Source organism: Ranitomeya imitator, chromosome 2 (genome assembly GCF_032444005.1).
Source record: "Ranitomeya imitator isolate aRanImi1 chromosome 2, aRanImi1.pri, whole genome shotgun sequence".
NCBI classification, from domain to species: domain Eukaryota; kingdom Metazoa; phylum Chordata; class Amphibia; order Anura; family Dendrobatidae; genus Ranitomeya; species Ranitomeya imitator.
This window is the reverse complement of record NC_091283.1, coordinates 366,039,344-366,052,869: the sequence shown is the minus strand read 5'-3', so window position 1 is coordinate 366,052,869 and position 13,526 is coordinate 366,039,344. Positions and strand designations below refer to the sequence as shown.

General features: G+C 40.6%; 1 protein-coding gene across 1 annotated transcript in view; it reads left to right on the top strand.

Moving 5' to 3' along the window:
• Positions 1–12,944, top strand: part of LOC138663872 (zinc finger protein 420-like) — a 62,959-nt gene extending 50,015 nt beyond the window's left edge. Inside the window, exon 7 of the mRNA XM_069750236.1 lies at positions 9,197–12,944. Coding sequence (XP_069606337.1) covers positions 9,197–11,178 — 1,982 coding nt within the window. The 3' untranslated portion in view covers positions 11,179–12,944. The remainder of the gene's footprint in view (positions 1–9,196) is intronic.
• Positions 12,945–13,526: the final 582 nt, after the last annotated feature.

The following is a 13,526-nucleotide window of genomic DNA, read 5'->3' as shown; positions in this document are numbered from 1 at the left end:
TAAGATGCTTAATGTATGCTTTTTTTTGTGGTTTTATCGCATTTTTATAGCGAAAAAAACACGAAAAATCCTGAACGTGTGCACATAGCCTTACTCTGGTTTATTAGACTATTGTTGACCTGGGCTCATAGCTAGGGACTCAACGTTCTGGGGTGATACCTCATTATAGGACTCTATAATAGTTTGACGGGTTGTAATTCATCATTCATCATTATTATTGTAATTCATCATTCATCATTATTATTTTTTTCGGTCTTATTTTTCTTACTTTTTCTCTTCCCTGGGTTCCACTGTATTAATGATGCATCCATTGGTGTGTTATTTGGATGATCTACAATACAGACCAAAAGTTTGGACACACCTTCTCATTTAAAGATTTTTCTGTATTTTTATGACTATGAAAATTGTACATTCACACTGAAGGCATCAAAACTATAAATTAACATGTGGAATTATATACTTAACAAAAAAGTGTGAAACAACTGAAAATATGTCTTATATTCTAGGTTCTTCAAAGTAGCCACCTTTTGCTTTGATGACGGCTTTGCACACTCTTGGCATTCTCTTGATGAGCTTCAAGAGGTAGTCACCAGAAATGGTCTTCCAAAAATCTTGAAGGAGTTCCCAGAGATGCTTAGCACTTGTTGGCCCTTTTGCCTTCACTCTGCGATCCAGCTCACCCCAAACCATCTCGATTGGGTTCAGGTCTGGTGACTGTGGAGGCCAAGTCATCTGGCGTAGCAACCCATCACTCACCTTCTTGGTCAAATAGCCCTTACACATCCTGGAGGTGTGTTTGGGGTCACTGTCCTGTTGAAAAATAAATGATGGTCCAACTAAACACAAACCGGATGGAATAGCATGCCGCTGCAAGATTCTGTGGTAGCCATGCTGGTTCAGTATGCCTTCAATTTTGAATAAATCCCCAACAGTGTCACCAGGAAAGCACCATCACACCTCCTCCTCCATGCTTCACGGTGAGAACCAAGGATGTAGAGTCCATTGGTTCTCCTTTTCTGCGTCGCACAAAGACACGGTGGTTGGAACCAAAGATCTCAAATTTGCACTCATCAGACCAAAGCACAGATTTCCACTGGTCTAATGTCCATTCCTTGTGTTCTTTAGCCCAAACAACTCTTCTGCTTGTTGCCTGTCCTTAGCAGTGGTTTCCTAGCAGCTATTTTACCATGAAGGCCTGCTGCACAAAGTCTCCTCTTAACAGTTGTTGTAGAGATGTGTCTGCTGCTAGAACTCTGTGTGGCATTGACCTGGTTTCTAATCTGAGCTGCTGTTAACCTGCGATTTCTGAGGCTGGTGACTCGGATAAACTTATCCTCCGAAGCAGAGGTGACTCTTGGACTTCCTTTCCTGGGGCGATCCTCATGTGAGCCAGTTTCTTTGTAGCGCTTGATGGTTTTTGCAACTGCACTTGGGAACACTTTCAAAGTTTTCCCAATTTTTCAGACTGACTGACCTTTATTTCTTAAAGTAATGATGGCCACTCGTTTTTCTTTACTTAGCTGCTTTTTTCTTACCATAATACAAATTCTAACAGTCTACTCAGTAGGACTATCAGCTGTGTATCCACCAGACTTATGCTCAACACAACTGATAGTCCCAAACCCATTTATAAGGGCAGAAATCCCACTTATTAAACCTGACAGGGCACACCTGTGAAGTGAAAACCATTTCCGGTGACTACCTCTTGAAGCTCATCAAGAGAGTGCCAAGAATGTGCAAAGCAGTCATCAAAGCAAAAGGTGGCTACTTTGAAGAACCTAGAATATAAGACATATTTTCAGTTGTTTCACACTTTTTTTGTTAAGTATATAATTCCACATGTGTTAATTCATAGTTTTGATGCCTTCAGTGTGAATTTACAATTTTCATAGTCATGAAAACACAGAAAAATCTTTAAATGAGAAGGTGTGTCCAAACTTTTGGTGTGTACTGTATATACATAGTAACATAGTTAGTAAGGCCGAAAAAAGACATTTGTCCATCCAGTTCAGCCTATATTCCATCATAATAAATCCCCAGATCTACGTCCTTCTACAGAACCTAATTGTATGATACAATATTGTTCTGCTCCAGGAAGACATCCAGGCCTCTCTTGAACCCCTCGACTGAGTTCGCCATCACCACCTCCTCAGGCAAGCAATTCCAGATTCTCACTGCCCTAACAGTAAAGAATCCTCTTCTATGTTGGTGGAAAAACCTTCTCTCCTCCAGACGCAAAGAATGCCCCCTTGTGCCCGTCACCTTCCTTGGTATAAACAGATCCTCAGCGAGATATTTGTATTGTCCCCTTATATACTTATACATGGTTATTAGATCGCCCCTCAGTCGTCTTTTTTCTAGACTAAATAATCCTAATTTTGCTAATCTATCTGGGTATTGTAGTTCTCCCATCCCCTTTATTAATTTTGTTGCCCTCCTTTGTACTCTCTCTAGTTCCTTTATATCCTTCCTGAGCACCGGTGCCCAAAACTGGACACAGTACTCCATGTGCGGTCTAACTAGGGATTTGTACAGAGGCAGTATAATGCTCTCATCATGTGTATCCAGACCTCTTTTAATGCACCCCATGATCCTGTTTGCCTTGGCAGCTGCTGCCTGGCACTGGCTGCTCCAGGTAAGTTTATCATTAACTAGGATCCCCAAGTCCTTCTCCCTGTCAGATTTACCCAGTGGTTTCCCATTCAGTGTGTAATGGTGACATTGATTCCTTCTTCCCATGTGTATAACCTTACATTTATCATTGTTAAACCTCATCTGCCACCTTTCAGCCCAAGTTTCCAACTTATCCAGATCCATCTGTAGCAGAATACTATCTTCTCTTGTATTAACTGCTTTACATAGTTTTGTATCATCTGCAAATATCGATATTTTACTGTGTAAACCTTCTACCAGATCATTAATGAATATGTTGAAGAGAACAGGTCCCAATACTGACCCCTGCGGTACCCCACTGGTCACAGCGACCCAGTTAGAGACTATACCATTTATAACCACCCTCTGCTTTCTATCACTAAGCCAGTTACTAACCCATTTACACACAATTTCCCCCAGACCAAGCATTCTCATTTTGTGTACCAACCTCTTGTGCGGCACGGTATCAAACGCTTTGGAAAAATCGAGATATACCACGTCCAATGACTCACCGTGGTCCAGCCTATAGCTTACCTCTTCATAAAAACTGATTAGATTGGTTTGACAGGAGCGATTTCTCATAAACCCATGCTGATATGGAGTTAAACAGTTATTCTCATTGAGATAATCCAGAATAACATCCCTCAGAAACCCTTCAAATATTTTACCAACAATAGAGGTTAGACTTACTGGCCTATAATTTCCTGGTTCACTTTTAGAGCCCTTTTTGAATATTGGCACCACATTTGCTATGCGCCAATCCTGCGGAACAGACCCTGTCGCTATAGAGTCCCTAAAAATAAGAAATAATGGTTTATCTATTACATTACTTAGTTCTCTTAGTACTCGTGGGTGTATGCCATCCGGACCCGGAGATTTATCTATTTTAATCTTATTTAGCCGGTTTCGCACCTCTTCTTGGGTTAGATTGGTGACCCTTAATATAGGGTTTTCATTGTTTCTTGGGATTTCACCTAGCATTTCATTTTCCACCGTGAATACCGTGGAGAAGAAGGTGTTTAATATGTTAGCTTTTTCCTCGTCATCTACAACCATTCTTTCCTCACTATTTTTTAAGGGGCCTACATTTTCAGTTTTTATTCTTTTACTATTGATATAGTTGAAGAACAGTTTGGGATTAGTTTTACTCTCCTTAGCAATGTGCTTCTCTGTTTCCTTTTTGGCAGCTTTAATTAGTTTTTTAGATAAAGTATTTTTCTCCCTATAGTTTTTTAGAGCTTCAATGGTGCCATCCTGCTTTAGTAGTGCAAATGCTTTCTTTTTACTGTTAATTGCCTGTCTTACTTCTTTGTTTAGCCACATTGGGTTTTTCCTATTTCTAGTCCTTTTATTCCCACAAGGTATAAACCGCTTACACTGCCTATTTAGGATGTTCTTAAACATTTCCCATTTATTATCTGTATTCTTATTTCTGAGGATATTGTCCCAGTCTACCAGATTAAGGGCATCTCTAAGCTGGTCAAACTTTGCCTTCCTAAAGTTCAGTGTTTTTGTGACTCCCTGACAAGTCCCCCTAGTGAAAGACAGGTGAAACTGTACAATATTGTGGTCGCTATTTCCTAGATGCCCGACCACCTGCAGATTTGTTATTCTGTCAGGTCTATTAGATAGTATTAGGTCTAAAAGTGCTGCTCCTCTGGTTGGATTCTGCACCAATTGTGAAAGATAATTTTTCTTGGTTATTAGCAGAAACCTGTTGCCTTTATGGGTTTCACAGGTTTCTGTTTCCCAGTTAATATCCGGGTAGTTAAAGTCCCCCATAACCAGGACCTCATTATGGGTTGCAGCTTCATCTATCTGCTTTAGAAGTAGACTTTCCATGGTTTCTGTTATATTTGGGGGTTTCTAACAGACCCCAATGAGAATTTTGTTACCATTTTTCCCTCCATGAATTTCGACCCATATGGACTCGACATCCTCATTTCCTTCGCTAATATCCTCCCTTAAAGTGGACTTTAGACAAGACTTTACATAGAGACAAACCCCTCCTCCTCTCCGATTTTTACGATCCTTTCTAAACAGACTGTAACCCTGTAAGTTAACTGCCCAGTCATAGCTTTCATCTAACCATGTCTTGGTTATTCCCACTATGTCAAAGTTACCTGTAGATATTTCTGCTTCTAGTTCTTCCATCTTTTTGCACTTCAGTAATTAGCTATGATCTGTATGTTTTGCTTGTTATGTGTAGACTTTCTGTCTACTCTTCTTTTATATTAAAATAGCACTGCTGCACTTTATCACCGCTCTGTTGCTGTCTTATTTGGTGACACGTATTGTTTTTAGACACTGGTCATCTTAACCATTTATATTTATATGAACCCTTTTTGGGTAGTTTGCACTTCAAAACAACCCCCCCCTTTTTTCACTTAAGATTATATTTAATACTTTTTTGCACACATTTATCTTTGGATGTCTGTTTATCTCATTCTGTTAGATCCTTTTATTTTGTCTGATTTTTATTTTTTTTGATTTACATATGTATTAAATGTGGATTCATGTCTATCGAGGGGGTCCTTTATATGTCCCAGTGACTGCTGACCTTTTCACTGTTTGGTACAACCTTGGATATTTCATGTGGCAGGTCTGATTGACAATAGGTGGGACATAACGGTTATTTTTGACCTTGTGGCCGGAGCGCATGCGTGCTGATGCCCTGGACATGCTACCGACGATTGTGTCAATCCGAGGCGGTGGGCAGGTCGCTGGGTCGATTCTCTGCCCACGTGATCATGTGGGTTGCAGACCGTCTCCGACGCCTCACCGCCTGCCACAACGCCCTCGTCCGCTTCATTTGATGCGGTCCTGTCGGTACCTGCATGCGCTGAAAATTGGCCATTTGATCGGGTATTTAGCCATCTTCATCCAGTTAATACTTTATAATTGAAATCTAACTATAAATACCGGCATTCTCTTTCCTGACTTCCTGTCCACCAGGGTCATATGACCGAACATTTTATCTGGGTAATGCTTTGTAATTAAACTACAAATACCGGCGGCCCCTGCACTGACTTCCTGTCTTCTGCGGTCACATGACCTGGGGCTCGCTATGCCGTGATTGGTCCCTCCTGGGTTTAAAAGGGGCTTGTCTAGCTTGCGATGCCACTCCCCTCGACAAAGCCACGCTGCCGAATCGCGCGTAGGGGGAAGTGGCACCATTACCTGGGCATTGGTAAGTTGTTTTTTCATGTATTTTTAGGGGTCTTGTTACCCTTTCTGGCAGTATCAGTGCATCACTCCAACATCACCTGTATATAATCACGGGCACGCCACATGATTCTATTATTTTGACTTAATGTGAAGTATTTTCAATGTCCCGGTTTATATAGTTTGGATTTGCTATAGACATTTGATTTAGCGCTCATCTTTACAATTTAATGCCATATAGGAGTTACTTTAGGTTTGCCTTCCCAGGGTGGTGCCACCCATACCTGTTTGACTCTATCTTTATCTTTCAGTAACCACTGGCTACTTTTTAATATTTGTATATGTACATGTTGCTTTGTTGTTAATAAAATTTTCTACCTTGTTCAACATGCGTTTTTTGTTGATATGCTTGTACCATCATAAACCTGAAGCGCTTGAATCAGTGAATAACATTCAAGAGGTTCAGAATGGAGTCTCTAAAGACCACCATTCCCCTCATAGACAATAATGCAGTGATGTGCACAATAAACCTAAAAAGCACATACTACCACGTTCCGATTCACCCGCACGCTCAGTAATACCTACGGTTCGCCCTAAAGAAAAGGAACAACTGCTACCACTTCCAGTTTTGTGCTCTTCCTTTTAGTCTTGCTTCAGCTCCTCGAGTATTTACAAAGCTACCTGAGACAGAGGGATGTGGTCATTGTCCTGTGCTTAGACGATTTTTTTACTGATATCTGGTTCGGAAGCAGAACTAGCAGAACAACTCAATCTAGTGATCTCTACTTTAGAAGGCTTAAGTTGAATCCTAAACTGAGAAAAATCATACCTACTACTGGGAACCAGGAAAGTTTTTAGGGGTTATTCTGGATTCCAGACAAAGTCTCGTTTTTACCAGTGGAAAAGCAAGAGGCGGTGTGAAGAACAAGACCCGACGACTCTTTCGGAATCTGGCTTCCATAAGGACGGCAATGAGAGTCTTGGAAACATTAACAGCCTGCATATCGTGCGTTCATTGGAATCAGTTCCACACAAGGGGATTATAGAGCGAAATCCTTTCAGCCTGGGGCACAAGACAGATATCTTTGGACAAAGAGAGCCAACTATTCCCGGCATTAAATTCGTCACTAAGGTGGTGGACCGTTTCTAGGAACATCACGCAGGGGGGTCCTTGGATATTGTCGCCTTGCTTAACAGTCATCACAGATGCAAGCAAGGACAAATAGGGAGACCATCTAGAAGGGAAGTATTTCCAGGGATTTTGGTCTCCAGACATCAGGATCTAGTCTTCAAATTTCAGAGTGTTACGGGCAGTTTGGGTGACCCCGAAGCAGAATCAGACCTGCTTGCAAGGTAGGCATAAGATTGTCGGATAACATGACAGCGGTATTGTTTCTTCGTCACCAAGGAGGCCAAAGACATCAGGCTCTTCAAGATGTCTGAAAAGATACTTGTCTGGGCAGAAGAAAGAGTTGGGTCAATATCAGCTGTACATCTAAAAGGATCCAGGAACACAGTTGCCGATTACCTGAGCAGATGGAAGATCCAGTCCACTGAGTGGGAACTAAGTGGACTGATATGCAGTTATGTGTCATCATTGGTGAGCCCCCTCCCACATGGACCTCTTCGTAACCAGAAGAAATGCCAAAGTCTGAAGGTTCTACTCCCTCAATCCAGCAGACAACCCATAAGGGGTTGATGCCTTAAACCAGGTATGAAAAAGAGCGCTCCTGTACGCCTCCCCCATTGCACTGTTCCAAGAGTCCTCAGGAAGATCCAGGAAGAAGGAGCTTTGGTGATGCTGGTTGTTCCGTTTTGGCCAAGACGAAGCTGGTATCTTTTGCTGAGGAAGATGTCCCGGGGAGATCTGCTCCTTCCAGAGAGAGAAGACTTGCTTTCTCAGGGACCAGTTCTTCATCTGGATCCGTAGAGTCTTCAGTTATCAGTGTGGATCCTGAAAGAAAAATCTTAAGAGCTCGAGGTCTCTCTGACCAGGTAATCTCCACTATCCAGACCAGCTGTAAACCCATGACATGCACAATTTACAATAAGATCTGGAAGAGGTTTTGTCTGCAATGTGGTAGCTCTTTCATAGACTTTTCCCAGCCTGACATCCCAATGCTCCTGGATTTTTTCCAGGCAGGATTTAATAAAGGGTTAAAGCCAATCAAGCTGAAGGTGCAGACAGCAGCCCTGAGTATTTTCTTCGATTCCCCCTGGCATCTCAACCATGGGTAGCATGTTTCTCTAGAGCCATTCAGAGATTAAGGCCCACAAGAAGGAAATCGGTCCCTTCACAGGATTTGAATCTAGTCCTCAATGCCCTGTGTAGGTCCCCTTATGAGTTGGTAAAAGATATTAACGTTGCAAAACTCACGCTCAAGACTATTTTTAGTGGCCATCACCTCAGCTAGAAGACTTGGAGATATTCGGCTCTTTCAATCCAGAACTCTTTTTTATAGTCAGCTTTTTGATGACCGTATCATTCTAAGACTTAACCCCGTTTTTCTGCCCAAAGTGTTTTTTTTCCCGAAACTAAAATCAAGAGATAATACTTCCCTCCTTCTGCCAGGCCTCAAAAAACCTTAAGGAGAAATTCTTACTCTCTTTGGATGTAGGAAAGCAGTCTTTCACTATCTGGAAGCTACTCGTGAGTGGAGACAGGACACTAATCTGTTTGTCCAGTATGGGGGTAAAAATACGGGAAAAAGAGCATCAAAATCTTCTTTAGCTAGATGGATAATGACCTTATAATGATATCTCCTTAGCATACAAGGCCAAGAAATTGGTCCTTCACGAGGGCCTCAGGGCCCATTTCACCATAGCAGTTGCAACATCATGGGCCGAAAAGGAAAGGGGCCTCGGTAGATCAGATTTGTAGTGCAGCTACATGATGTAGCCTGAAGACATTTTGTAGATATTATAAGCTAGATACCTTGATGGGTAGCCAGATGGTCTTCGGCCAGAAGGTTCTGCAGGCAGTAGTCATGCCCTAGAGCTAAAGTACTTTGGAATTCTCCATGGTGCTGTCAGGAGGGAGTCCTGGAAAACGGGGATTAGACTTACCGGTAATATGGTGTCCAGAAGTCCATGCTGACAGCACTGGTAATTCCCTCCGTTAAACTTTGTATTGGTGATGATTAACTTGTACAGAATTTCAATAAATAAGAATTGCAACCATTCTGGTGTTGTACTTGGAAAATGACTGGCGAGTGTGGGTGGCAGGGGTCTTTTAACCTCTCTTGTGTTTCCTGTCCCTATAAGGAAGGACAACCTCCATGGTGCTGTCAGGATGGACTCCTGGAAACAATATTACCGGTAGGTCTAATCCCCTTTTTTTATAGAGATTTTATTTTAAAATATTATTTATTCTTGGCAGATGACTGTAGCAGGAGATCACACGGACAAGTGACATCTACAATTTCTGAATCTGATGACCTTGCGATCACACAAGATATAACTGAAGTGAATTCCATTACTCCAGATATTCCATCATCCATTCACAGCAAAGATCTATCATTTGATCCTTTTCAACTGTTCCTACCTTCTGATTCATCACAAACTATTAAGAAAAATAAAAGAGGCACTAAAGATCAGACTGCTTTTACACCAAAGAATCCATTATCAACTGCAGAAAATAGAAAATATTTTTCCCTCAAAAAGATTATTTTTACTTCTAAAGAAAATCATATAAAGGAGAGAAGATTTTCTTGTGCTGAGTGTGGGAAATATTTTAACCACAAATCAAAGTTTGTTAGACATGAGAGAGTTCACACAGGGGAGAAACCTTATTCATGTCCAGAATGTGGGAATTGTTTTCTACTTAAATCATCTCTTGCTATTCACCAAAGAATTCACACAGGGGAGAAGCCATATTCATGTTCAGAATGTGGGAAATGTTTTGCACATAAATCAAATTTTGTTAAACACCAGAGAACTCACACAGGGGAGAAACCTTTTTCATGTGCAGAATGTGGGAAATGTTTTGCAGAGAGATCATCTGTTGTTAAACACCAGAGAACTCACACAGGGGAGAGACCTTATTCATGTGCGGAATGTGGGAAATTTTTTTATCGTAATTCACATTTAGTTGTCCATCAGAGAACTCATACAGGGGAGAAACCTTTTTCATGTGCAGAATGTGGGAAATGTTTTGCAGATAGATCAACTCTTGTTAAACACCAAAGAACTCACACAGGGGATAGACCTTTTTCATGTATAGAAGGTGGGAAATATTTTACAACGAAATCTCATCTTGTTACACACCAGAGAGCTCACACAGGGGAGAAACCTTTTTCATGTGCAGAATGTGGGAAATGTTTTCAACACAAATCAAGTTTAGTTGTCCATCAGAAAACGCACACCGGAGAGAAACCTTTTTCATGTGCAGAATGTGGGAAATGTTTTCAACACAAATCAACTTTAGTTGTCCATCAAAGAACTCACACAGGGGAGAAACCTTTTTCATGTGCAGAATGTGGGAAATGTTTTGCATATAGACAAACTTTTGTAAAACACCAGAGAACTCACACAGGGGAGAAACCTTTTTCATGTGTAGAATGTGGTAAATATTTTACAACGAAATCTCGTCTTGTTACACACCAGAGAGCTCACACCGGGGAGAAACCTTTTTTATGTTCAGAATGTGGGAAATGCTTTAATCAGAAATCAATTTTAGTTGTCCATCAGAGAACTCACACAGGGGCGAAACCTTTTTCATGCTCAGAATGTGGGAAATGTTTTGCAGATAAACCAAGTCGTCTTAGACACCGGACACTTCACACAGGGAAGAAGCCATATTCGTGTTTAGAATGTGGGAAATGTTTTGCAGATAAATCAAATCTTGGTAAACACCAGATACTTCACACAGGGAAGAAGCCATATTCGTGTTTAGAATGTGGGAAATGTTTTGCAGAGAAATCATATCTTGTTAAACACCAGAGAACTCACATAGGGAAAAAGCCATGTTCCCGTTTAGAATGTGGGAAATGTTTTGCAGAGAAATCAAATTTTCTTAAGCACCAGAGAACTCACACAGGGGATAAACCTTTTTCATGTGCAGAATGTGGGAAATGTTTTGCAGAGAGATCATCTCTTGATAAACACCAGAGAACTCACACAGGGGAGAGACCTTTTTCATGTGCGGAATGTGGGAAATGTTTTTATCGTAAATCACATTTAGTTGTCCATCAGAGAACTCATACAGGGGAGAAACCTTTTTCATGTGCAGAATGTGGGAAATGTTTTGCAGATAGATCAACTCTTGTTAAACACCAGAGAACTCACACAGGGGAGAAACTATATATTTATACAAACACTGGTAGACAACACATAACAGAGACAATCAGTAACGACAAATAAGTGAATGACAAAGGAAACGATACTTAGTACTTACATTATGATTAAAGTGCATGCAGTTCCTAATAGACATTTCTAATCGAAAAAGCAATACAACATTAGCATAAATATTTCATATTGTGATATATTTATATATTCACTATATGGACAAGAGTATTGCAAACACCCCCCCCCCGACTCCCAAAGAAAAAAATACCCAACACTTCTTCCTCTTTTTTTTTTTTTCCCCGACACCCTATCTGCCAATCTGTGGTCTGCCATTCATAACGGTTTCTTTAAATCCACAATCTCCATGTAACAAATGTCTTTATAGTTTGTGTATATGACAGTAATAAAAATGTTCATGTTGCAAGTAATTATTTACATCTATGATCCATTTCTTGTTTGTAAAAACAGCTGATGGGATCCATTTTTTAAAGTATATAGTAGGTTTTCACCACCATAATTAGGAACGGATTCCCTTTTCTATACTTTAATTCTTATACAGTTGTGCAACAGTGTTTGCCCCCTTCCTATTCTTTTGCATAATTATCACATTTAAATGTTTCATGTCATCAAGCAAATTTTAATATTAGACTAAGATAACACAAGTAAACACAAAATGTTTTTAAATGAAGGTCTTTATTATAAAGGGAAAAAGAATTCCAAACCTACAAGGCCCTGTATGAAAAAGATATGCCCCCCTAAACCTAATAACTGGTTTGACCACCCTTAGTAGCAATAACTGCAATCAAGCATTTGCGATAACTTGCAATGAATCTTTTACAACTCTGTGGAGGAATTTTGGCCCATTCATCTTTGAAGAATTGTAGTAATTCGGCTACATTGGAGGGTTTCCGAGCATGAACCGCCTTTTTTAGGTGATTCCACAGCATCTATTTGGATTAACCCCTTTCTGACATGTGACGTACTATCCTGTCGAGGTGGGGTGGGCCCGTATGACCACCGACGGGATAGTACGTCATTCGCGCCTCCGGCACATTAATCCCCGTCACAGTGCAATCAAACATGATCGCAGTGTGCCGGCGGTATAGGGAAGCATCGCGCAGGGAAGGGGCTCCCTGCGGGCTTCCCTGAGACCCCCGTAGCAACACGATGTGATCGCATTGCTGCGAGGGTCTCTTACCTCCTCCCTGCAGCAGGCCCGGATCCAAGATGGCCGTGGCATCCAGGTGCTGCAGGGAGGTGGTTTCACTGCGCCTGCTCAGAGCAGGCGTCGGGAAGCCTCCAGAAGTGCACGTCAGATCGCTGATCTGACACAGTGCACAGCAAAGTGTCAGATCAGTGATCTTGCACTATAACATGATGCCCCCCTGGGGCGATGTTATAGTGTAAAAATAAAAATATTCACATGTGTAAAAAAAAAGTTTAAAAAAAATCCCCCCCACAAAAAAAAATGTTCCTAAAAATACATCTTTATCTAAATTAAAAAAACAAACAAAAGTACACATATTTAGTATTGCCGCGTCCGTAACGACCCCATCTATAAAACTATATCATTAGTTAACTTCTTCAGTGAACACCGTAAAAAAAAAGGCAAAAAACAACTCTTTATTCTCATACCGCCAAGCAAAAAGTGGAATAACACGCGAACAAAAAGACTGATATAAATAACCATGGTACGGCTGAAAACGTCAACTTGTCCCGCAAAAAACGAGCCGCCATACAGCATAATCAGCGAAAAAATAAAAAAGTTATAGTCCTCAGAATAAAGCGATGCAAAAATAATTATTTTTTCTATAAAATAGTTTTCATCGTATAAAAGCGCCAAAACATTAAAAAAATATAAATGAGGTATCGCTGTAATTGTACTGACCCAAAGAATATAACTGCTTTATCAATTTTATCAAACGCAGAATGGTATAAACGCCTCCCCCAAAAGAAATTCATGAATAGCTGGTTTTTGGTCATTCTGCCTCACAAAAATCGGAATAAAAAGCGATCAAAAAATGTCACGTGCCCTTTTTATGATGCAATGTACTATTGGATAACGTTAAAGTTCCTTCCTTTCCTGTACCATTTATTTTTGCAAACTTCAATAAAAATTTATTGTTCAAAAAAATAAATAAATAAATAACACGTGCCCGAAAATGTTACCAATAAAAACATCAACTCGTCCCGCAAACAACAAGACCTCACATGACTCTGTGGACTTAAATATGGAAAAATTATAGCTCTCAAAATGTGGTAACGCAAAAAATATTTTTTGCAATAAAATGCGTCTTTCAGTGTGTGATGGCTGACAATCATAAAAATCCACTAAAAAACCCGCTATAAAAGTAAATTAAACCCCCCTTCACCCCTTTAGTTGGGGAAAAATTAAAAAAATGTATTTCCATTTTCCCGCTAGG